The 27381-nt window shown below is 42.8% G+C and overlaps 1 protein-coding gene across 2 annotated transcripts in view; it reads right to left on the minus strand.

Annotated features, from left to right (window-relative positions):
* The window catches only part of OSBPL10 (oxysterol binding protein like 10), a 560435-nt gene that overhangs the window by 284668 nt on the left and 248386 nt on the right, over positions 1-27381 (minus strand). Inside the window, exon 4 of one of the 2 annotated variants that reach the window (XM_077268965.1) lies at positions 10352-10543. The exons of the other annotated variant lie outside the window; for it this stretch is intronic. Coding sequence (XP_077125080.1) covers positions 10352-10543 — 192 coding nt within the window. The remainder of the gene's footprint in view (positions 1-10351; positions 10544-27381) is intronic. 2 annotated transcript variants of the gene reach the window in all.

Here is a 27381-nt window from a genome sequence, read left to right on the forward strand (position 1 = left end):
CAGCGTAAAAGTAAAAAAAACAAACAGTACATGCTCACCTGCTCGTCCTCCAGCGTCTGCTTCCTGACACTGACTGAGCTCCGGCCCTAACAGCACAGCGGTGACGTCACCGCTGTGCTTTCACTTTCACTTTAGGGCCAGCGCTCAAGTGTCAGGAAGCAGACGCTGGAGGACGAGCAGGTGAGCATGTACTGTTTGTTTTTTTTACTTTTACGCTGGTAACCAGGGTAAACATCGGGTTACTAAGCGCGGCCCTGCGCTTGGTAACCCAATGTTTACCCTGGTTACCAGTGTAAAACATCGCTGGTATCGTTGCTTTTGCTTTCAAACACAACGATACACAGCGATCGGACGACCAAATAAAGTTCTGGACTTTATTCAGCGACCAGCGACATCACAGCAGGATCCTGATCGCTGCTGCGTGTCAAACGAAACGATATCGCTAGCCAGGACGCTGCAACGTCACGGATCGCTAGCGATGTCGTTTCGTGTGAAGGTACCTTAAGACATTTTGGTTTAAACTTGACAAAATCACAAAAATAAAAGGGTTTCACACCCTGCTCTGCTTTTTTCTTCTTTTTTTTTACTTTTTTTCAAGAAGCAAAAACTGATGGCAACGTTTTTTGCAGTTTTTTTACATTTACTCATTGCTTTCTAAGGCTGCAAAAATGCTTAAAGAAGTGACATGCTGCAGTTATTTCTTGTTACTTAGCTTTGATAAACTTTATTGATATAGCCATGTGTTGTCACTTAATTCATTTTATTTTATCTGGAGATTTTCCTCATCTCATTCAAATTTATGGGGGAAATACCCAAATATGCAGCAAATACTCATTGTGGGAATGTTGCCTAAGAAGCCAGAGCTCTCCTAAAATACGACATTGGCAAAATATTGTAAGCTTTATAAGACATCTTGATATTTTTAGTAGCAAGTAAAACAGCAGTAAACCTCTATATATACAGGGCACGTTTGCTCACTACAGCTCCTTTAATGGTATGATCACACATAACCATTTGGTTCACAGACATTGCTACCACTGAAAATTGGTTCAATACATCTAAATGGGGTTATGTTTTCAGTAGGCTCATAGATTCCATGCAAGCCCTATTCTGATAAATTGTTCAGTCACAGAAATGCCTGCAGCAACCTGATTAGTGTGAATATACCATAAACCTGCAGCACAGTTCATGGTAAAGTCACAGGAAAAACATATGTAACGCAGACGTAACTGCAATGCTTCAGATCTGGAAATAGTGCAGCTTTCTGAGAAAAGACACTTTCTAAAATAATCATTCCTAAACATGAATATACAGTTGAATTCCAACATAACTGATTTTGCAAACAAATATTACAGCTGGAAATGACCACTATGCATCACTGCAGCTATAGGTGAAAGCCTGAAAATATTCAATTACGTCTGACTTTTTAGCACATAGTTATGTTTAGCCGCGTGGTCGGTGTCACCGCCTAAGTCGCTATGTGGCCCCAGCCTACTAGCTGTTTATTCATACTTGCACTAAAATTCAGAAGATCGAGTTGTTGGAGTTTTATGGTTTGTATGAAGAAGGTTTGTTTGCTTAAAATGTAAAAAAAAGGAAAAAAAAAAATTAATGTTACATGCTTACTTTATTGAGTCTGCACTAGGGATGAGCGGAACTGTGGAAGTTCAAGTTCGTCTGATTCGACCAAACTTTAGTCCAAAGTTTGGTTCGAGCACCAGAACTGTATCCGACCTTGAACCTGAACCCCATAGAAATCAATGGGGACCCAAATTTTGGAGATGGACAATTTCTCTCTCTCTGCCAAGGACTCCCGAACTTCTCAGTTGGTCTTCGGAGTTCAGTTGACTTTACGGTTTAGATTTGTTCATCTGTAATCTGCACTGCTCCAGCACTATTAGGCTGCATTCACATGATGAGCTTTTGGTGCGTTTTTGATGTTGCAGAATTTGTTCACCTATTATGTAAATTAGAGTACTTGTGTTTTTTCATTGCACTTCTTATTGCATTTTCAAAGCTGCGTTTTTTTGTCTGTTTTGCTGTGTCATTCTTTAAATAAAGCTGGCTTGTTTTTGAAACTTTCTGATATTTTGATTTCACTGAACTTTATTGGCAAAAGTAGGTGTAGATTATATGCATTTTTTATGCATTTCTACTGCAAAACTATACTAAAAACACGTGCACTATTTACCTGTGGATTTCCCACATCTAATGTAATTCTATGGGGAAAAACCACATGTAAAACTCAGTGCACCCACAAGAGACGTGCTGCGGATTTGAAAAACGCATCGTAGGTGAGTTTACGCAGTGTAAATCGGAAGCTAAGTGGACACAAGATGTCTATATATCCCATCCACTTTGCTGGAACTGTAAGATGCTGCGTTTTTTTACGTGGGGCAAAAACGCAGCATCAAAACGGATAAAAGCTCATTGTAGGAACATAGCCTTAACACTAGCTCATACAAATTATATTTTACCATGTACCAGATGTCTACGGCACAGATCTATGGGGGACACTTGTGGGGGGAGAGCAGAATCTATCATTAAAACAAAAAAAATTGTCATTTATTTATTAAGTATAAAAAGATGTGCAAAGCATCCTGGAAAGTAGAGATTTTAAGCTTTTTCCTGTGTTAATCAACTTTTTATGTTTACATCAACATAGCTGAAAGAGTGGATTTATTTTGTAGCGCATTAGCTACACTTGCCACACGGGCTGTCCGGGTGTTGTCTGGTGCCCATGAGGGACAGCATATGGACCGAAAACAGGCTTTTCTGACAAGCCTTTAGATTTAAAAATTAAACGTCTGGGACTGGAGCTTTCTCTGTCCCAATCTGTAAGGCCTCGCTCGCACTCGCTTATAAATAATCGGTCCCATTTTCATCCCGGAGAGTGGGTCGATTTTTTTCTCACTTGTCTTGTGCTGTCCGTACATAATTCATTTTTTTTACTCAGCAGCTATTATTTTTTTACAGAATCAGTTACAGTTTCCTGGGAAACAGAATTGTAATGTATCCGCAAAAATCAGATCACATACCGATGGCCTATATGGCATGCAATTTTTTTTTATCACACCCATCAGATTTCGGAGGGAAATCATAGCACGCTGCAAATTTTTTCTCGTGACGAATACAGCTGAGAAAAAATACGTAAATCTGCACTGTCTCAATGAATAACAATGGTCCGATAGCAATCAGGTTTTTTTTGTTTGTTTTTTTTTACAAATTATGTCTTGGTGCAGAGACTTCGTCTTGATAGTAAAGTAAATTTCCATTCTGGTTTGCAAATTCATAATAAAATAGACATAACTGTCTAAAATGTAACTATGGGATGTTGTCCTTACAAAGTCAGCTTAATGCATATAAATAGAATGACCATCAGGTCTCAAAAGTACCTAAAACAAGTCCTCCTAGAACATTTTTTTCCCTAAACATGTGTATACATGTGTGTACCATGATGTCAGTGTGCTAATATACTGCCCTTCCGCTGTCTTCTCTCATATCCTGCACCGCTCCAATGCTGCTCTGAGTGATGTCACCGCTCTACGTCTATGTGACACAGAAGTGGGTTTTACAATGTAAGTCTATGGAGTGTCAGATTGAGGGTCCGTAGACTACCGGCTCACATAGAGTGATCCAGAGAGTCTGAATAGCAGTGACGTCACTAAGAAGAGGAGCAGAACAGCGATGGATACGGGAGGTGGTGGTGGTAGAGGAGTAAATTAACCCCTTCATGACCTTGGGATTTTCCGTTTTTCCGTGTTTGTTTTTCGCTCCCCTCCTTCCCAGAGCCATAACTTTTTTATTTTTCCGTCAATTTGGCCATGTGAGGGCTTACTTTTTTGCAGGACTGGTTGTACTTTTGAACATCATTGGTTTTACCATGTCGTGTACTAGAAAACGGGAAAAAAATTCCAAGTGCGGTGAAATTGCAAAAAAAAGTGCAGTCCCACACTTGTTTTTTGCTTGGCTCTTTTGCTAGGTTCACTAGATGCTAAAACTGACCTAAGATTATGATTCTGCAGGTCAGTACGAGTTCATAGACACCTATCATGACTAGGTTATTTTTTAGCTAAGTGGTAAAAAAAATTCCAAACTTTGCTAAAAAAAAATTAAAAATTGCGTCATTTTCCGATACTCACAGCGTCTCCATTTTTCATGATCTGGGGTCGGTTGAGGGCTTATTTTTTGCGTGCCGAGCTGGCGTTTTTAATGATACAATTTTGGTGCAGATAGGTTCTTTTGATCGCCCGATATTGCATTTTAATGCAATGTCGCGGTGACCCAAAAAAACGTAATTCTGGCGTATCGAATTTTTTTCTCGCTATGCTGTTTAGCGATCAGGTTAATGCTTTTTTTTATTGATTGGGCGATTCTGAACGTGGCGATACCAAATATGTGTAGGTTTGATTTTTTTTTTAATTGATTTATTTTGATTGGGGCGAAAGGGGGGTGATTTAACCCCTTCCCGACCTTTGACGCATACGCTGCGTCATGAAAGTCTGTGCCAATCCGACCTATGACGCAGCGTATGCGTCATGGAATGATCGCGTCCCTGCAGATCGGGTGAAAGGGTTAACTCCGATTTTACCCGATCTGCAGAGACAGGGGGAGTGGTGCTTCAGCCCAGGGGGGGTGGCTTCACCCCCCCGTGGCTACGATCGCTCTGATTGGCTGTTGAAAGTGAAACTGCCAATCAGAGCGATTTGTAATATTTCACCTGAAAAACTGGTGAAATATTACAATCCAGCCATGGCCGATGCTGCAATATCATCGGCCATGGCTGGAAATACTCAAGTGACCCCCCCCACACCCACCGATCGCCCCCCCCAGTCCTCCGTTATGGGGTCCGGTCCCCTCCGTCCGCCTGCCGGCTCCCCCGTCCTCCTGTCCGCTCCCTCCTTGCTCAGATCCACCCCCCCTGTGCTCCGATCACCCCCCCTGTGCTCAGATCCACCCCCCCACCACCCCTTCATACTTACCGATCCTCCCGGTGTCCGGCCGTCTCCTCGCTGGGCGCCGCCATCTTGGAAAATGGCGGGCGCATGCTCAGTGCGCCCGCCGAATCTGCCAGTCGGCAGATTCCTTACAAGTACATTTTGATCGCTGTGGTAGGTTCTATCACAGCGATCAAAATAAAAAAAATAATAAATAACCCCCCCCCTTTATCACCCCCATAGGTAGGGACAATAATAAAATAAAGAAAATTTTTTTTTTCTTTTTCCACTAGGGTTAGGGTTAGAACTAGGGTTAGAACTAGGGGTAGGGTTAGGGGTAGAGTTAGGGTTACGGGTAGGGTTAGGGGTAGGGTTATGGCATGTGCACACAGAGCGGATCGGCCGCGGATCCGCAGCGGATCGGCCGCGGATCGGCAGCGGATACGCAGCGGATACGCAGCGGATCGGCAGCGGATCGGCCGCGGATCCGCAGCGGATCGGCCGCGGATCCGCAGCGGATCCGCAGCGGATCGGCAGCGGATCCGCCGCGGATCCGCAGCGGATTGGCCGCGGATCCGCAGCGGATTGGCCGCTGCGAATTCGAAGCAGTTTTCCATCAGGTTTACAGTACCATGTACACCTAAGGAAAACCAAATCCGCTGTGCCCATGGTGCGGAAAATTCCGTGCAGAAACGCTGCGTTGTATTTTCCGCAGCATGTCAATTCTTTGTGCGGATTCCGCAGCGTTTTACACCTGTTCCTCAATAGGAATCCGCAGGTGAAATCCGCACAAAAAAACACTGGAAATCTGCTGTAAATCCGCAGGTAGAACGCAGTGCCTTTTACCTGCAGATTTTTCAAAAATCGTGCGGAAAAATCTCACACAAATCCGCAACGTGGGCACATAGCCTTAGGGTTAGGGTTGGAATTAGAGTTAGGGTTGGAATTAGGGCTAGGGTTTGAAATAGGGTTAAGATTAGGCTTGTGGTTAGGGTTACGGATAGGGTTAGGGGTGTGTTGGGGTTACAGTTGTGGTTAGGGTTGGGATTAGGGTTACGGTTGGGATTAGGGTTAGGATTAGGGTTGGAATTAGGGTTACGGGTGTGTTGCGGTTAGGGTTGTGGTTAGGGGTGTGTTGGGGTTAGGGTTGTGATTAGGGTTATGGCTACAGTTGGGATTAGGATTAGGGGTGTGTTGGGGTTAGTATTGAAGTTAGAATTGAGGGGTTTCCACTGTTTAGGCACATCAGGGGTCTCCAAACGCAACATGGCGCCACCATTGATTCCAGCCAATCTTGCGTTCAAAAAGTCAAATGGTGCTCCCGCCCTTCCAAGCCCCGACGTGCGCCCAAACAGTGGTTTACCCCCACATTTGGGGTACCAGCGTACTCAGGACAAACTGGACAACAACTGTTGGGGTCCAATTTCTCCTGTTACCCTTGCAAAAATAAAAAATTACTTGCTAAAACATAATTTTTGAGGAAAGAACAATTATTTTTTATTTTCACGGCTCTGCGTTATAAACTTCTGTGAAGCACCTGGGGGTTATAAGTGCTCACTATGCATCTAGATAAGTTCCTTGGGGGGGGTCTAGTTTCCAAAATGGGGTCACTTGTAGGGGAGCTCCAATGTTTAGGCACACAGGGGCTCTCCAAATGCGACATGGTGTCCGCTAACGATTGGAGCTAATTTTCCATTCAAAAAGTCAAATGGCACGCCTCCCCTTCCAAGCCTTGCCGTGCACCCAAACAGTGGTTTACCCCCACATATGAGGTATCGGCATACTCAGGAGAAATTGCCCAACAAATTTTAGGATCCATTTTATCCTGTTGCCCATGTGAAAATGAAAGAATTGAGGCTAAAAGAAATTTTGTGTGAAAAAAAAGTACTTTTTCATTTTTGCGGATCAATTTGTGAAGCACCTGGGGGTTTAAAGTGCTCACTATGCCTCTAGATGAGTTCCTTGGGGGGTCTAGTTTCCAAAATGGGGTCACTTGTGGAGGAGCTCCAATGTTTAGGCACACAGGGGCTTTCCAAACGCGACATGGTGTCCGCTAACGATGGAGATAATTTTTCATTCAAAAAGTCAAATGGCGCTCCTTCCCTTCCGAGCCTTACCATGTGCCCAAACAGTGGTTTACCCCCACATGTGAGGTATTGGTGTACTCAGGAGAAATTGCCCAACAAAATTTAGGATCCATTTTATCCTGTTGCCCATGTGAAAATGAAAAAATTGAGGCTAAAATAATTTTTTTGTGAAAAAAAAGTACTTTTTCATTTTTACGGATCAATTTGTGAAGCACCTGGGGGTTTAAAGTGCTCACTATGCTTCTAGATAAGTTCCTTGGGGGGTCTAGTTTCCAAAATGGGGTCACTTGTGGGGGAGCTCCAATGTTTAGGCACACGGGGGCTCTCCAAACGTGACATGGTGTCCGCTAAAGATTGGAGCCAATTTTTCATTCAAAAAGTCAAATGGCGCTCCTTCCCTTCCGAGCCCTGCCGTGCGCCCAAACAGTGGTTTACCCCCACATATGAGGTATCAGCGTACTCAGGACAAATTGGACAACAACGTCCGTGGTCCAGTTTCTCCTTTTACCGCTGGGAAAATAAAAAAAATGTTGCTAAAAGATCATTTTTGTGACTAAAAAGTTAAATGTTCATTTTTTACTTCCATGTTGCTTCTGCTGCTGTGAAACACCTGAAGGGTTAATAAACTTCTTGAATGTGGTTTTGAGCACCTTGAGGGGTGCAGTTTTTAGAATGGTGTCACTTTTGGGTATTTTCAGCCATATAGAACCCTCAAAATGACTTCAAATGTGAGGTGGTCCCTAAAAAAAATGGTTTTGTAAATTTTGTTGTAAAAATGAGAAATCACTGGTCAAATTTTAACCCTTATAACTTCCTAGCAAAAAAATAAATTGTTTCCAAAATTGTGCTGATGTAAAGTAGACATGTGGGAAACGTTATTTATTAACTATTTTGTGTCACATAACTCTCTGGTTTAACAGAATAAAAATTCAAAATGTGAAAATTGCGAAATTTTCAAATTTTTTGCCAAATTTCCGTTTTTTTCACAAATAAACTCAGAAATTATCGACCTAAATTTACCACTAACATGAAGCCCAATATGTCACGAAAAAACAATCTCAGAATCGCTAGGATCCGTTGAAGCGTTCCGGAGTTATTACCTCATAAAGGGACACTGGTCAGAATTGCAAAAAACGGCAAGGTCATTAAGGCCAAAATAGGCTGGGTCATGAAGGGGTTAAACTTTTATATTTTTTTAATTTTTTTCACATTTTTCTTACTTTTTTTTTTACTTTTGCCATGCTTCTATAGCCTCCATGGGAGGCTAGAAGCAGGCACAACGCGATTGCCTCTGCTACATAGCAGCGATCTGATGTTCGCTGCTATGTAGCAGAAATGCAGGTGTGCTGTGAGCGCCGACCACAGGGTGGCGCTCACAGCTATCCGGGATCAGTAAACATAGAGGTCTCAAGGACCTCTATGGTTACAATGTAGAAGCATCGCTGACCCCCGATCATATGACGGGGGTCAGTGATGCGATCATTTCCGGCCGCCCGGCCGGAATCGCCAGTTAAATGCCGCTGTCTGGTGTTTAACAGCGGCTTTTAACTAGTTAATAGGCGTGGGCAGATCGCGATTCTGCCCGCACCTATTACGGGCACATGTCAGCTGTTCAAAACAGCTGACATGTCCCGGCTTTGATGCGGGCTCACCGCCTGAGCCCGCATCAAAGCAGGGCTTCTGAACTCGGACGTACTATCCCGTCCGAGGTCAGAAAGGGGTTAAAACACTGACAATACAGTACATACACAAACAGATTTAAAGGGGGAAAAAGTTTGTATGAGGACTTCTGTAATTAAATAAACGAAAAACACGTAGAAAATAAGAACCATAAATTGATTTCTACTTAAAGGGAATCTGTCCATCTCATCTGAGAGCAGCATGATGTAGGAAAAGAGATCCTGAATCTAATGATGTATCATTTAGTTTATTGGCCGCAGCCATTCTGACACAATCAGAGTTCGTAGATGTAGAATCCAGCAGAGCTGAGAAAGCTAGCCCCGCCCACACCAGGCTAAGTATATACAATGGCTATAGACCCTGAGCTGCTTATCACAGGGGCTGGGGGGCATGGTTGGACTAGAGTAGTCCAGTAATGACAATCACAAGTGATAAAACTTTCACTATAAGTAAACTCCACACATGGTAATAAATGGCACATCACTGTACTCTGTCTCAGCCTATAGCTCCGGCTGTCTTCAGATTACACAGTAAAAACCTGTTGACAGATTCCCTTTATAACAAAATATACTGTATATATTCGTGTATAAGTAGAGTTTTTCAGCACTTTTTTTGTGCAGAAAATGCCCCTCTCGGCTTATACATGAGTCATTGTCCCAGTTTACGGCGGGGAAGGGGGAGAGGCTGGTCACAGGAGGCAGGTGCCGGTGGCTGTAGCTAAAGCCTGTGCCCGCTGCTAAAGGAAAATGAATATTCACTGCACTGGTAATGAATATTCATTTCTCTTATAGCACACACTTACATCCGCAGCCGCCGGCTTCAAGTATATAAAAAAAAAACATCCTACTTACCTTCCCTGCGTGCCCTCGCAGCATCTCGTTCCAGATTCCAGCAGCTCCTGCGGCCAGGCAATGACATGTCACCAGTCAATAAGGTAATGAATATTCATTCCACTCCATGCCTATGGGAGTGGAGAGGTGAATATTCATTATCTTAATGAGTGATGAAACGTGATCGCCCGGCCACAGGAGCTGCTGGAACCCGGAACAAGATGCTGCAAGGGCGCGCATGGAAGGTAAGTAGGATGTTGGGGTTTGTTATGCTTTTCTTATGGGTGCCATACATACAAGGATGGGGGTAAGGAGTCATGCAGACAAGGAAGGGAATAAGGAGCCATGCAGACAAGGATGGGAATATGAAGACATGCAGACAAGGATGGGAATAAGGAGGCATGCAGACAAGGATGGGAATAAGGAGCCATGCATACAGGGATGGGAAGAAGGAGGATAAGGTTACAGCATTTCAAAGCTGCCTTGTTTAAGTTTATGTGGTCTAGAACATTGATTTATTAAATCTGCTCCAAAATCTTTAATAACGACAAACTACAATCCTGAGTAACTACGTTCTGTTGGAGTATCAGCTTTTAATTTTAGAGAGCAAATATTTTTAATTTTTATTTATTTTTCTTATTAGTCTTTGTTTGGATTGTTTGATTCTAATATTGCTAGGTCTTCATTCTAATAACCAGTGTATTTCAAATGACATTACCAAAATAACTCTAAAATATAATCTTATATGGACAACTAGTGATCAGAAGACGTTACACTGACCCTAAAGCCTTAGCTCTTAAAACATAGTATTTCTGACCTCTTTAACTTCATGCAGATGGGCAGGATTCTGGATCTTGGATCTTCGGGCAGCAGCAGGGGACTTGTGATGTGTGATGGTGACAACACTCGGGCCGCCTTGTGTCAGGTGCCTTTGGCTCCCAGGGGATGAGGAATTGGTAGTTCCATGGGGAAGCAATGAAAAGCTTCTGGCTCTCTGAGACAATGAGCTCTACAAGAAGAATAGAGCAATGACATGTTATTATGAAGAATAAATTTGAGAGCTGAGATCAATGGCTTGATGTTTTCAGAGCCCCATGATACGTCAGAATTGACATTCTAGATTGATTCTCACAATTTCCTCCAGTAATTGTACATGGTTTTAAAGAAGACAAATATAATGATGTGACAGTGGGGAACACAAATTTTCTTAGCGCCTGCACATATATTAATCTTTCAGGAGGGAAAGTCATAATAAGTATGAAAGTCAGGTTATATCTTCAATAATTTGATTCAATGATTGTCATATTTTGAAAGTTCAAAATAGAGGAACAGGAGGAGAAAAGTTTTATCTATGAAAAAAAACAAATGCAGAGAAATTTTCGCAACATTTAAAAAAAGCTCAATGTCCTTTTGGTAATTTTCCTTTGTTTTCTCCTGAGGCCTCATTCAAACATGATGTATCTGCAGGACCTGGACCTCCTTGAGGTTCAAGTGAATTAAACTTATCAAATGGTGTAAAGCATTATAGACATCTGAATAACGTTTTATTCTTGGGTCTAGATTAATTTTGAGTAGGGATGGGAGAACCCTAGCTGTAAAGTTCTGGACCCGTACCGAACACATAGTGTTCGGTCACAAGGTCCCGTACACGGGTTTCCATGGGAAACCCGTGTTACAATTCGGGTCCAGTTTGGGTCCAGGGCCTGTAAAAGCATAAAATGAATAATAAACATTATAATTATATTCCCATCAAATACTCCTCCTCCCATCTCGCTGTCTCCCGGCCGCATCTGCTTCCGGGGCTGCTCATTAACTTTCTGCGGTATTCACTGTACTCGGCAGTCTTTGGCTTTTTCCGGCAGTGTTTGTGTGGTGACGTCGGGCCATGAACTGGGGTGAACCCTGTTGTCACCGCACGAACACTGCCGATGCCAGCCGAAAATTGCAGAGCACCAAGCAGTGGAGTGAATAACCCGGAAGTTAGGCTACGTTCACATTAGCGTTAAGCTAATGTGCGTCGGGTTTGCGTCGGCGACGCAGCGGCGACGCATGCGTCATGCGCCCCTATACTTAACATGGGGGACGCATGCGTTTTTTTTTGTTGTGTTGTGCCACACATGCGTCTTTTTTGCCGCAAGCGTCGGACCAAGAAAACGCAACAAGTTGCATTTTTCTTGCGTCCGATTTTCGGCAAAAACTGACGCATGCGTCGCAAAACGCAGCGTTTTTGCGTGCGTTTTGCCGCGTTTTTGCGTGCGTTGTGCGTTGCGTCGCCGACGCAACGGCGCACAACGCTAGTGTGAACGTAGCCTTAATGAGCGGCCCCGGAAGTAGATGTGGCCTGGAGACAGCGAGACGGGAGGACGCTTCGCTGGACCTGTAAGTATAATTATAATGTTTATTATTAATTTTATGCTTTGTTTTACAGCCCCCCTCTTGCCCTATCCCATATCTGTAAAGTCCAAGCTCAGGGTTCGGACGCAAGTTCACGTCATCTTCGGCCCCGAGCTCAAACTTTACAAAAAAAACTTGGGCGAACCCACCGATCCCAATCATCGGGGGGTTCGCCCATCACTAATTTTGAGCTCTTATCTGTTAAGCCAGGGACACGATGAGTGACTTCTGTACAGATATAATGTCCAGTCATAACACAAAATTTATATAGATGTCATAAACCAAACTGCTGTTCCATCTTTGCTTCTTTTCTTTCTTAATGCTTTACAGAGTAACTGTGCTTATTCAGATTGTTGCATACAATCAAAATGTCCTGCAAACTACATCAAAGTAGCTCAATATTTTTACACTATGTATCAGATTCAATAAAGCTACTTCAACAGAATTTTTGAGTAAATTGCTTTGAAAGCTGCAAATTTTTGTCACAACTCAGAGCTGTGTAAACATTTTGTAACTTTTGGAGTTTTCACACCAGTTTCTCCCAGCTCCATCAAAATAGGCTGAGCTTAGGTGGGATAGAGTCTAGGCGAGGCATAATGCCACAGTTCGTCTAATTAACAACAAGCTATGGTGTTCCTTAAACCAGAAATGTTTCTCCCATCAGAGACTGGAGTAAAGTTTCTGGCATGGTGGTGGAGCATGCCACTCTTCAGACACTCCTGATTCACTAAGAGGCATGAGTCTGATTTTATATGCCCCCTCTCATCAACACCGGCGAGAAAATTTACATGACAATTCAAGAAGTAGAAAGCAAGAGAGATAGAAGAGAAAAGAGAAAGGGGGAGAGAAAAATAAAATGTTTGTGCATAAATGTATCCTTGCAAGAGGTCCACCCTAAACCCTCAAAAATGGCTGAGTAGACTTGCAAGTTTGTGCTCCTTTGGCTCACCCTCGTACCGAAGTACAGGGGCACAATAGCTTCTCTTCCAAGTTAAAAGCAATTCATACGAAATATGTCCGAAAATTTAAATCCCCATGTAAATGACACTTTTAAGGCACAAAGACATTTTTGCACATTAATTTTACCCAATATATAACACTAAAAGCCTCATCTATGGATCCAGTGACATTGACTGCTCTATACAGAAGGACCTCTAAATCAATTTCCAGTAGGGACTTACCGGCTACAACATACTGATGCCTGTACCTCACGTTAACATTTTGGAAAGTTGCCTAAATTTATTCTAAAGCAGACATGTCACCAGTTTTTACAATAGAAACTGCATATATTACTATCTAGAACTCTTAGACCTGCTGAAGCAAATGTACTTATTTTGAAATTCACATCAAAACGGTTTTGTAATCATTTTTGAAAAATGTAAAGCTTAATATTAAAATTCTCATTTTAACATCAGGAGGAAAAAAAAGTCTTATAGCAAAAACAGAGAAAGATAATTTAGTCCTGCACTAGGACACAGCTACATTAATTCTGTGTTACAGGACTGCTACATCAGTCCAGTAGGGTAAGGCCACCAGTCTCTTGTGAGTACAACTTAAACATGGTGGGATTTCCAATTTTTCTAGCTATGTTCCTTCATAATTCACAACTTTCTTCACTATTATCATCAGCAACATTAAAAAAAAAACCGTACATTCACAAAATAAGTGAAAACACATACAGAGAAACATTATTATAATCATAAATATATGCAGAATTGTTGGAGCATTACATTAATTTCTAAGCTAGATTATTTATAAATCATTAATTATTTTCTTAAACACAATCCTGAAACAAAAAGAAAATAATAAAACGGTCATGAATCTAATATCATGAGGACTGAAGATTGACAGCAAGGGGATGATGATTACGGAAACTAAAAATGTAAGAAAAATGTAATATATCACTTCAGGTGATGTAAGAGAAGATTATATGTTCAAAAGTCAGGTAAAAACCAATGATGTGACCGCTGTGGGCGTTACGCAATCTCACACAATAAATGTATCAGTATGGCGCTTTGTGCATTTTGATTGACTAAACTTGGAAAAGAGAAGTATAACAAAAGAAAATGTGATAAAAGACGTTCACAAAACATTTATATAACAAAGAATGTAAAATAGTGCAGCATATCTGAACATAGGGATTTTCAATATTGTTACAAAGCTCTCATACTTTAATATTCAAAAGAGAACGTATATTACAAGAATGAATTAAAATTGGAATGCACCTTCTTAAATATTTTGCATGACCTTTCCTTAAAGGTTACTTCAGTGACTGAGTTTTTCTTACTTTCACAGAAGGGTACCAAAAATGTTGTCCATGTGTGTATTAGAGGGGATCCTCTAATCTAGTGATAAGGATCCTGAACTCCTGAACAGAGTGGGAAGTCGTTTCATGGGAGCAATTCTCACATGTCCTATTCTGCATCACCCAGAAAATCCATTCATTTGCTATGTAACATCTACGTCATTTTTCTGTGGTGGCACTGCCTGAAAACCGAACTCTGGTGTCCTCCAAGTTAATACCATAGAGACACTATGATCTTATTGTTGTCAAGTGTGCGTTCTTAATGCCCCATACACATTATATACCTGTCAGCAGAATGCTGCTTTGGCGGACAACTATCTCAGCCATCTCTCCCATACACAGATGTACTTGTTCGACTGAGCACTTTTGTATCCTCTCTGAGAAAGCCGTTGACAGACATCTCTGCAGGCGCTTATCTAAGAATAAACAAAGTGATCGGCAGTCCAAAACAGTACATGCCCAATTAACATCTTCCACGACACTCAGTTGGCTGGTAAAGCCATACATTAACGTGTCGGCTGAACCAATCAATATCAGCTGGTTCGGCCAACATTAGTGTTATGTGTATAGGGGCTGTACAAGTTGGGATTTCCTTCAAGTTCAACACATGTGTAATTTTATTGTCCAGGTAAATGCACTGAACAAAAAAGTTCAAATGCAATGTGAATACATCGTATTCTATGAAGCTGCAATTCATTTAATTAGCTAGTATGCTAAAAACTAATAAGGCTACGTATACTCTGCTGAAGCTACCAGTAGGAAGACAAAATCATTTAATTACATGGTTTAATAGATGTCATTTAGCAGACAAGTCAACTGAGGTTATTGCTGAGTCTACCAACATGGGAAAAATTCTGACGGAACGTTTATTATTCCTCTGTTAATTATAACAGACATTTAAAATACTAACAGTGCTCCTGGCAGTCAAAAACGTTGTCTGAAGAAGACCTAGGATTTTTAATTTAAAAAAAAAAAAGGAAAATCTTGCTAAAACTCTAGTAATAGTTGTAAGAAACATTAAAGTCTCAGAATATTTTAGGACTGAATTATACAGAAAAGCTATATGTAGGATAAAATTAAAGTGTTGTGCACTTGAGTTTCTTGCATTCAATGGAGCATGAACATTACGTATTTAAAACTAGAGATGGGAAAAAATACTCTAAAAATTTAGATTAAAGGGGGCTATCAAAACATAGAATTTTTTGTTGCCGAAAAGTCAATTCCGATCGTTTGCAAAGATTATTTTCCCATTAGAAAGCAGAAAGGACACCCATGACCTTATTGGGCAGATTGTCTGAAAAATGATTGTTCTAACTCAAAAATTTTAGGCTTGTGGAAAAACTTTCACTGCTGTAAAAACTTGTAGTGAATTTGTAGGGCAGTCGTTGCCATGCCCAGTCTCAGTTTCTCCTCAGCTTTTGACAGAGCTAGCTAAAACTCTTGTGAAAATGACAAGAATCACAAAATGTTTGCGCCACTTCATGTTGTGCAAACATTTTGCAACATTTGAAGGTGTTTATGCTAAATATGTGGGAAGAACACCTTGAAGAATTGGGGCCCTAGTCTTCACGACAACACTTTTTGTAATCAGTAAATCACCTATAGACCTCATTCAGATGTCGGATTTTCTCATACACAAAAACACTAACTGTTATTCATTAACTAGCTATTGAACCCGTTCTACGCCCGGGTGGCGAGCATTTATATTGGTATATGGTCTCCATCCTTGTATGTGCTGCTCCCATCTTGCTCTCCCATCCTGTCATGTGCTGCTCCATCCTGCGCCCCCATCCTGTCATGTGCTGCTCCACCGTGTCATGTGCTGCTCCATCCTGCATCCCCATCCTGTCATGTGCTGCTCCACCGTGTCATGTGCTGCTCCATCCTGCGCCCCCATCCTGTCATGTGCTGCTCCACTGTGTCATGTGCTGCTCCATCCTGCATCCCCATCCTGTCATGTGCTCCCATCCTGCGCCCCCATGTGCTGAGTGCGGGCGGCTGTGCTGAGTGGGGGCGGCTGTGCTGAGTGCGGGCGGCTGTGCTGAGTGCGGGCGGCTGTGCTGTGTGCGTGGCTGTGCTGGGTGCGGCAGCTGTGCGTGGCTGTGCGTGGCTGTGGGCAGCGGCTGTGCTGGGTGCAGCAGCTGTGCGTGGCTGTGGTGGGTGCGGCGGCTGTGGGTGGCTGTGCGTGGCTGTGCTGGGTGCGGCGGCTGTGGACGGCTGTGCTGGGTGCAGCGGCTGTGCGTGGCTCTAGGCGGCTGTGCGTGGCTGTGGGCGGCTGTGCGTGGCTGTGGGCGGCTGTGCGTGGCTGTGCTGGGTGCGGCGGCTGTGGACGGCTGTGCTGGGTGCGGTGGCTGTGCTGGGTGCGGCGGCTGTGCGTGGCTGTGGGCGGCTGTGTGTCGCTGTGGGCGGCTGTGCGTGGCTGTGGGCGGCTGTGCTGGGTGCGGCGGCTGTGCTGGGTGTGGCGACTGTGCGTGGCTGTAGGCGGCTGTGCGTGGCTGTGCTGGGTGCGGCGGCTGTGCTGAGTGCGGGCGGCTGTATGTGGCGCGGCTGTGCGTGGCTGTGCTGGGTGCGGGCGGCTGTGGGTGGCTGTGCTGGGTGCGGCGGCTGTGGACGGCTGTGCTGGGTGTGGTGGCTGTGCTGGGTGCAGCGGCTGTGCGTGGCTGTGGGCGGCTGTGGGCAGCGGCTGTGGGCGGCTGTGCTGGGTGCGGCGGCTGTGCTGGGTGCGGCGGCTCTGCGTGGCTGTGCTGGGTGCGGTGGCTGTGGTGGGTGCAGCGGCTGTGCTGGGTGCGGCGGCTGTGGACGGCTGTGCTGGGTGCGGTGGCTGTGCTGGGTGCAGCGGCTGTGCGTGGCTGTAGGCGGCTGTGCGTTGCTGTGGGCGGCTGTGCGTGGCTGTGCTGGGTGCGGCGGCTGTGCTGGGTGCGGCGGCTGTGCGTGGCTGTGAGCGGCTGTGCGTGGCTGTGCTGGGTGCGGCGGCTGTGGACGGCTGTGCTGGTTGCGGTGGCTGTGCTGGGTGCAGCGGCTGTGCGTGGCTGTGGGCGGCTGTGCTGGGTGCGGCGGCTGTGCTGGGTGCGGCGGCTGTGCGTGGCTGTAGGCACCTGTGCATGGCTGTGGGTGGCTGTGCGTGGCTGTGCTGGGTGCAGCGGCTGTGCGTGGCTGTGCTGGGTGCGGCGGCTGTGCTGGGTGCAGCGGCTGTGCGTGGCTGTGCTGGGTGCGGCGGCTGTGCTGGGTGCGGCGGCTGTGGGCGGCTGTGCGTGGCTGTGGGCGGCTGTGCGTGGCTGTGCTGGGTGCGGCGGCTGTGGGCGGCTGTGCTGGGTGCGGCGGCTGTGCGTGGCTGTGCTGGGTGCGGCGGCTGTGGACGTAAGTGGCGTAAGTAACAAATAGCTGTGGCATGAAGTGCCACAGCCTCATGGCACAGCAATTTGTTACTTGCGGTACCTTATTCATTTCCGGCGCCATTTTCTGTGTCCTCCAGGTGCCGGAATCGGCGCCTGCGCAGTCTGCGCTTTCCGGCGCCATTTTCTTGAAGACACACTGCAATGTGTCTTCAAGAAAATGGCGCCGGAAAGCGCGGACTGCGCAGGCGCCGATTCCAGGAGCAGGGGGATATTCATGGCCCGGAATGGCATCGGTGGAACGGGACAGGTAAGTATACTCACCCTCTGCCTCCTGGCTCGTCCCTGTTTCTCCGTTGGAGATCGCGGTGTGCGTTCAGCGCTTACGCATACCGCGATCTCCTGGGAGCGTCGCTCTGTGGGGTCCAGACTGCGCCGGCGCTTGCGCTTGCACAGTCTATAGAGGCTTCGGACAGAGTGACGCTCCCAGCGTTATATTATAGATATTTTATATCAGAGTTTCATCAGTTGTCAGTTTTCATCACCAGTGTTTCACCAGAGATATTCACTTATAAAAAAAATAAACAAATTGTAAATAAAGCTTCTCCTATCAATTACAATGCTAATCTGTAACATCTGGGCTGGCTCCTGTTCCCTCAGCTTCTGCTACTAATCGGCGCTGAGACTTTGTTGCAGGAGACGTGTGACAGTCCTGTTTTATTCCTGGGACTTTTGATGCCGTGGAGTTATCAGGTTAATTGTTTTGTTTACTCCTTTCTAAAAGCCCTGGGAGGGGCCGTCCGCTATTTAAACCTCTGGATATTGGATTTCCACTGCCAGTCAATAAGTCCTGCTTAACTGGCTTGTAGCTCTAGTCCTGGCTTTTGTGGGGTCTTTCTGATTTCTCCAGTATTCTGATGTTGGTTTGAATTTTGACTATCCAATTGCTTTCTGATTTGGTCTCTGACATGACCTATTGTCATTGATCCTGTATGGCGACCCTTCTTGCTCCACTGGTCAGCAGCTACTCTGTGACCACAGCCCAGTGGCCCCTTTGTAAGCTCAGATCCCTGAACAGTATAAGGTCTAATGGGTGAAGGCCAGGGCAACCATTGAGACCTGGAAAACGATTGGCTTGTACCAAGTATGTCCGTGGAAGTTATATTAACAGCTGACAGCTTTCATGAATAGTACAACCGTGATATAAATCACACACAGCACACACAGGATTTTCACAAACCTACTGTATATAATTATTTGGGTAATATTGATCCATGAATTGGACCAAAAATAGACATGTCTCCATGGTTTTTTAGCAGACATGTGCCAAAAATCCCCAGTCATGCAACACATCATTATATCCCCAGTCATGCAACACATCATTATTTTGTCATGGTTTTAGGTTTTATGAAAATCACAGAACAAATATGTGAAAAACAGACATTTCAATGAGGCCTTAGAGTGTTAAGGTTAAGAAAACTGCCACTTTTGTTTACATTTTGAAGCTGCATTACTCATTTATAGTGCTTTCTATAAGTCAACATGCTGCATTTTTTTTCAGTAAGTTTTTCTCATGGGCTTTAGATACGTGTACATACAGTATATCAGATAGGCAATGTCTTTGGCTCCGTTCACATATGTATGCAAAGCTTCGTTCATGATAAAAAAAAAATAGACTGGATTTCAGTGTGCAAGGTTAACTTTTCATCTGTTTAGGTCTGTTTCTTGGCTGACATACAGTTGTGTGAAGAAGTGTTTGCCCACTTCCAGATTTCCTATTCTTTTGCATGTTTGTCACAGTTAAATGTTTCATATCACCAAATTTAAATATTAGACAAAGATACCATAAGGAAACACAAAATGCAGTATATAAATGAAGGTCTTCATTATTAAGAGAAGAAGAAATCCAAACCTACAGTGCCCTGTGAAAAAGGAATTGCCCTTAAACCTAATAACTAGTTGGGCTACCATTAGCAGCAACAACTTCAACCAAGTGTTTGCGTTAACTGGGAAGGAGTCTTTTACAACACTCTGGAGGAATTTTGGCCCACTCATCTTTGCAGAATTGTTGTAATTCAGCCACATTGGAGGGATCTCGAGTATGAACAGTCTTTTTAAGGTTCTGCCACAGCATCTCAATCGGATTAAGGTCAGGACTTTGACTAGGCCACCCCAAAGTCTAAATTTAGTTATATTTTCAGCCAGAGGTGGACTTGCTAGTGTGTTTTGGATCATTGTCCTGCTACATAACCCAAGTGGGCTTCAGCTTGAAGTCACGAACAGATGGCTGGACATTCTCCTTCAGGATTTTTTGGTAGACCACAGAATTCATGGTTCCATTGACCAAAGCAAGTCTTTCAGGTCATGCAGCATCAAAACAACCCCAGACCATCACACTACCACCACTATATTTTACTGTTGCTGTGATGTTCCCTTTCTGAAATGCTGTGATACTTCTACGCCAGATGTAATTGGACATACAGCTTCTAAAACATTTCAACTTTTGTCTCACCAGGGCACACAGTATTCTCCCAAAAGTCTTGGGAATCATCAAGATGTTTTCTGGCAAAACTGAGATGAGCCTTTATGTTCTTATTGCTCAGCACTGGTTTTCATCTTGGAACTCTGCCATGCAGGCTATTTTGGCCCAGTCTTTCTCTTATAGTGGAGTCATGATCTTAACTGAGGCAAGTAAGGCCTGCAGTTCTTTGGATGTTGTAGTGGGGTCTTTTGTGACCTCTTGGATGAGTCGTTGCTGCGCTCTTTGGGTAATTTTGGTCAGCTGGCCACTCCTGGGAAGGTTCACTACTGTTTCATGTTTTCTCAATTTGAGGATAATGGCTCTCACTGTGGCTTGATGGAGTCCCAAAGCTTTAAAAATGGCTTTACAACCTTTTCCAGACTGATAGATCACAACTACTTTGTTTCTCATTTGTTCCAGAATTTCTTTGGATTGTGAAATGATGTCTAACTTTTGAGGATCTTTTGGTCTACTTCACTTTGTCAGGCAGGTCCTACTTAAGTGATTTCTTCATTGAGAACAGGTGTGGCAGTAATCAGGCCTGGGTGAGGCTAGGGAATTTGAACTCAGCTTCGCAAAGATGTGATAAACCACAGTTAATTTATGTTTTAAAGGTGGGAGGTGAGCAATCACTTTTTCACACAGGGCCCTGTAGGTTTGGATTTCTTTTTTCTCTTAATAATAAAAACCTTCATTTAAAAGCTGCATTTTGTGTTTACCTGTGTTATCTTTGTCTAATATTTACATTTGTTTGGTGATCTGAAACATTTAAGTGTGACAAACATGCAAAAGAATAGGAAATCAGAAAGGGGCAAAAACACAACTGTACAGGTGGCATTCTTGTGCTGTTCATTTTTCTCACAGAGTTATTGATGTGATTCATGAGTCGGATCAAAAATAGACATATGAAAATTTTTGTAGACATGTTGCCCTCAAAAAGTATGGCCAAATGAACAGCACAGCAGGACTGTATCATAGTTTCCATTATGAATGGAAGTTATGACTAGAGGTGAGCAAATTTGATCGAGTCAGGGTTTATTCGGCAAGCTACAGCACTTACCGAATAAGCTGCAGAGGGAACCCGGCTTCCTGGATCGCTCCGGCTGATCAGCTGTTTGGCTCCGCAGCTGCATGTGTCGCGGCTGTGTGACAGTCACAACACATGCATGGAGAGCCCAACAAACAGGCTCTCCAAGCATGTGCTGTGACACAGCCGCGACACATGCAGCTGCGGCGCCGATCAGCCAGCGCGCTCCATGTATCCGGGGTCCCTCTGCAGCTTATTCGGTAAGCGCTATAGCTTGCAGAATAAGCTGCAACCCAAAGAAATTCGCTCAACTCTAATCATGATGCTTATGGAAATAAAACTATGTATTGTATCATGATTTCATGCCTTACATCACAAAAGTATGATTCCAGCAAATGACGTACTGTATCAAAAAAACAAAAAAAATTTAAGGTTCGGAGGCAGGAATTGCTCTCTAAGCTGTTAAATTCTTTACATTATATGAAAAAAGAAAGTTTGAACTCATTTGAACAACTTAGGCACCAGGATAGTCACAACTCTATGGAGAGCTTATTGGTATGTGTGAACCCAACATGATGCCTTTTTTTCATGATCTAGTATTGGGAGTTTTTTTTTGTTTGCTTTTTTTAAGAGTTTATATTGTTATATGACTATACCTTATGCTAGGTCCGTACAACCATATTTTTAGTACGAGTTTTGTCCGTGAAAAAAAAGACAGCACTACGACCAATATTATTGAATTGGAGTGATCAGAAGAGCGTTTTTTGTTTTACATGGACCAAATCAGCACTAAAAAAAAAAAAAAGACAAAAATAGCAGCATGCACTAGTTTCTTCTGCATGTTGCACGAGACTCACTTATTACAAATCTGTGTTTCCACAAAAAAAGCGGATCCCATTCAGATTAAGCATATAGCATTTGTTTTAATGTATACACTGCGATTATTAACCTAGGAAACTATTTAATCATGTAAATTTTACAAAGTTCATGTATAAAAATGAATGCCATCAAGGACATCAGCAGGGAGTTTGTGTTTTCTCTCGGTGTTTGCTTGGATTTCCTCCGGTTTCCTTCCACGCGACGAAGACATACTGGGAATATAGATTGTGAGCCCCATTGGGGACAGCAATGATTTGTGTAAATCGCTGAGGAATATGATGGCGTTATTATAAGCAAAAAATAATCATAAATAGATGTTAAAAAAATGGACACCTGGATGGTACATAGAAAGCATACAGATAACAAAATGGGTGAAAATCGTCAATATTTTCTGGATGACTTTTTATTCGCTGCTCTGACCTTAACCTCATGAGGTTTATCCAGCATTTTGTTTTGCAAGCAGTAATAAGTCTGGTAACATCTTTTCAGCAGCTGTTTAGTTATGTGGCAACAAGTGAAGGAAAATAAGTAGATAATAAATAGATTTCAGTGAAGCTGATTTTTCAGTTTGAGACATCGGCATGTTGTTGGTAGTTTTCACATTACAAAGTCTAGCTCTGTGAGACAGCCACTTGGCAAACCCTTTTATCTCAAAAGTAAAAAACAAATCACTGTAACAACTACAACACTAAAAAAACCACATTGACGCTGCTCCCTCCTTGCTGTTTTATAATGTAAGGGATTCAATCACAGGTAGCCAAAACCAGATCTGAATCCCACACGACATCTCTGACCTTCAAATGCTTTGAAAAGATCACCTGTTTTACATTTTTCTGTCTTTTCTTTTCTTTGTTAAATTATTAGTCAAAGTAGTATTAGGCAATACCAGTAGGTGAATAATGTAGCCAGAAAATTTTTTTTTTATATTTTTTATAATATATACACACACATACACACGCGGTATATACAGTAAATTAATATAATATATATTTTTTTTTTTTTTTAAATAATGTTGTTCAACTTTTTCAAGGGGTAAGATTACTCCTTGTGGAGAGTGACATGCCAGGACTGACATGCCAGTATGAGGAGACGTAAACGCCTTGCATGCTCCTCTGGGGAATTGTCTCTCTGAAGAGACAATTAGCATATTTAATTTTCCAGACGAGCATACAAGGCGGTTACGTCTCTTCATACTGGCGTGACAAACCCGGCATGTCACTTTTCGCAAGGAGAAACATTGCCCCCTAGATCTCAGTCTTAGCATCGCACTCACCCAAATCAGATCTCATACTTTGCACTGAAGAGGGGCAATACCCCAAAACACTGTGTCTACAGATTGAGATTCTGATTTGGCTTGTATCTAAAATCATATTTCAAGGCTCGTTAAAGGGTCAATAATGACATGTAGGATTGCTACTTCCAATAGGTAGCACTGGAGTTCAATTCCTCTTCGTCTATGAAGAGACAATTTGCATAATCAACTTTTTCAAAGGATTCACTTTCTTTGCTACTACAGATAACCTGTTATTTTAGAAAAAAACATATTACCCTGTAGCCGTAGTGGTAATCTGCAGGGAAATACTGTTTTAAACATCTTCAATAGCCTAAGGGCTCATGCAGACGTCAGTGCAAATGAATTGATTCTCGGACCGCAATGCACGGATTGGCAGTGGCTCACCCAACCAGAGCATGACAGCCTCATAGACCAGCTTGTGCTTTGAGATCCGAGATCGGATTGATTTGCACAGACGTCTGCATGAGCCGTTACTGGAAATTCTAAATGGAAAAATGCAGAGTACTAAAGGATGTCACCAAGTCCTTTGGTTTTGTTGCCACCAACTTCTCGTTTACATGGCAAAACAATGTAGTACGAATATAACATGTTCAGAAAGTATCTTTTATTTATTTATTTTCAAGTCATTCATGTCATAAATTACAATGTGACTAAAACATATAACATTTGGCGAGAGGCTGGCACCCTCGACATAGTCAAGTTTTGAAAATGTAAAAAAAAAAATCTAATTTCCACGTTTTAGAAAACAATAATAAAGAAGTAGAATAACTAATAGAAAGCTCCTCATTTGCATTATTTTCCATCCTTATTTGGATGGTACTTGCACCAAATCTGATGTATTTTATTCACAATGCTATGTATGACATATGATCTGAAGAAAGCCATACGTTTTCAAAGCGCATTACCCATTATATTTGCTCTTAAAAAATTATTTTGTCCCATGAAATCACGGTTTGGTGACCACTATATCTATAGGACTAGGTTGTGCTACTCAGCAGTTTCCATTTTTATCTACTTATCTGATGCAGCCATCTGATTATCACTGCAGGGTTTACGGAGTAGGAGAAGCCCCTACACACTAGTGTTATGCCCAATCTTAGCCTAACTATTCAAATAAAGCATGCACAACTGTGATATAGTATATTCAGAATTATTTTTATTTTTGTTTGAACCCGCTACTTTAGAGAAGCTCTGCTATGCTGTAGTTTTTCCTATAGAACCACAGCTGGAAGTTCCTCAGTTACGATCTCCCTGGAGGTGCTTGCTTCCAGGCATTGGGACGGTGCTGGGGGGCTCTGAACAGTCAGCGCCCTCTACAAAGTGAGAGCACTGAAATCCAACTCACCGCTCCTTGACTGACATCCGACTCAGCACATACACTGCAGAACAGTTGCCATGGGGCAGGGGGAATTATTACTGCAATCTCACTGTACACAGAGCACAGACTGCTCACAGTGCTGGTGCCGATCCAATGGCTAGAAGAGAACTGCTGCAGGGGAAATATTACCTTTTCTCCCTGTAGCCGAACTTCAAGATAGACTGCTGCACATATTTAAATGTAGAAACAAGAGAATTACTTTGCACATCCCCAGTCCACAGTCCAGGTCAGTGCTCTATGGCCTTAGCAGGAGCTTCATGAGTTTAGTGAGCTTCAGGGATCCCGACATGGCGATTGACCCGCCGGCCTGGCGTGATGTGATCTGTGTGGTATATGGAACAGAGGTGATGTCTCAAGTGAGCAGCTAATCATGAGCCAAGCCTGGGATCCGTGAGGGCAAGGACATTTGCACAGCTCTCGTCTACTGCCTAAGAGCACTGATGTGGACTCTTGTTGGGTGAAGCAATTGGCTCATCTCTGTTAAAGTGGTATTTACATGCAGATTACCACTAAGAAAATACAGTTGGTTTGGTTTTTATTGCGACAGGTTCCCTTTAATAACATACGTAGCTTGTGCTTATCCCATAGATTTGTCACAATTAGTCTCTGGTGCAAAACCACAGCGCAATCTTATTTTACCAACATTGACATTCTTGCCTAATTTGTATGTAAATTTGCAGCTCTCTGTAACATAATCAAGACAACATTTCCTCGTAAATCTGCTTTTGTAAAGAGCTATAATTAGTGCCAACAATGTGAATGTCAGACACAACGAGATGACTCAGAATGATGGCAAGAGTCCATCTCAGAGCGCCAAATAAATTACCCCAACACAACATTTTTATACTCTGTGGATCATGTTGCCAACAATAAGAAATACTGATAGATTGCTACAGAACAACAGTAAAAACAATGTCCTCCATACCAAGAACACTGAATAATTAAAAGTTGCTGTAAACCAAGTAGCGAGACAGTTGTTCGAGTATGTGCACGAGTAATAGCTTTGTACAATACACACACGTTCGTGGATGATAAAAGAAAGAACATGCAGATTAGTTACACTAATAACAATATCAAATAGATGAGCCGAATACTTTATGGAAATTACTAAATAAAACTTAATCAAGTAGTGCGTGTGCGCTCACCTGCTCACGTTTACATTGCCTCTGCGTATAACGTAATTTTAGGATTTAAAAAAAAAAACATTTTGTGAATCGCTTTATGACCACACAACGCTTTGCTTCATTTATTGGGGCACTGATTTTTTAAGTATTGAGACAAAAACATAGCAATTATCTATTTCGACCTCTGCAAAAAAAAAGTTACATTGCATTTTGCCCCTTGACATCTTTAGGCAAGGGCGCAGCATTGGGGTCTACAAAATAACAATTGCACCAGGGTCTTTATACTTGAGAAGGCATAATGGAGGCTCTGCCACATGTCCAATGTCAGTATTACAATTATATTTTATAAACCGGAGTGAATGTATTATAATCACAGAAGTGGGGCTTCACCTGTAATGAATTCTGCAGTGGGGTCAATGAGATCCAAGTTATACCTTTGCCCTTATGGAATCCCACAAATAGGCTGTGTGACCACTAGGAGCTTTGATGGTGCGTATTTCCACTGCATCAAAAATGCGTCATTTTAAAGTTCCAGCAAAGTGGATGGGATTTTTAGAAATCTCATGCCCACTGGGTTTTTTTTTTCAACTCAGCATAAATTGATAAGTGGTGCGAGTTTGAAACCCGCAACATGTCAATTTCTCTTGTGGATATGCTGAGATTTCTGTGCAGATTTCCCCCATACACTTGATTGAGATGCGGAAAATACGTAGGTAAAAAATACAGGTGTGTCTTTAGCGTGTTTCCGAAGCGGAAACAAGAAAAAAAGGAAAGTAATCCGCACACGACTAGCAAAGTTTTGTCAAAGCCAAAAAAACAGGAAATATAAAAAACAGAGCAGCTTTATTTAAAACATGACATACCAACTAGAGACAAAACATGCAATGAAAAAATTGTGATGAAAATGCTTGTAAAAAAATGCACTCAAAAATACAAAGAAAAAAAGCAAAAGCAAGCGGATATGAGAAAATCGCTTTAAAAAATGAACGACTCACTGAAAACAATTCACATTCACCAGATTTTTTATTTCTTTTCACGCAAATCCAGCAAAATCTCAACCAATGACCATTTAATTTGAATGGGGTAAAAAATAGAAATAAATGAAACCCCAATACTAACCCTGACCCTTTCATGTTTTCATCAGTCTAGTCTTCCATGGGCCATCTTTGGCCTCTCTTGTACTGACAAGGCATGTCACACAAACTCACAACACTGCCTCATAGACAGCACAGGAAACACCAAAAATACCTGACACCAAAAACTACTAGTGACCAGGGTGTAGAACCAGAGCAAGGCTTCGAAAATGTTAATTTTGGAAGATTCTCTCATCACTGAAAAGTATGATTTCAAGAAGGGCTGTGGAGTCAGAGTAGTGGAGCTGGAGCCCATTTTGGTGGAGTCGGAGTCAGTGTCATGGAAATTGAGGAGTCGGAGGTTTGGCTTACCGACTTCACAGCTCTGATTTCAAGGAACATTTGTTTCCAATAATTACTACTACAAAATACGTATTTTATAATGTCAATTGTACAAAGTCAAATCACAGAAGTCATTATTCCAATGAAATGCAATAAATGATTCAATGCGACCTCAGTG

Source organism: Ranitomeya variabilis, chromosome 6 (assembly GCF_051348905.1).
Source record: "Ranitomeya variabilis isolate aRanVar5 chromosome 6, aRanVar5.hap1, whole genome shotgun sequence".
Classification (NCBI taxonomy): domain Eukaryota; kingdom Metazoa; phylum Chordata; class Amphibia; order Anura; family Dendrobatidae; genus Ranitomeya; species Ranitomeya variabilis.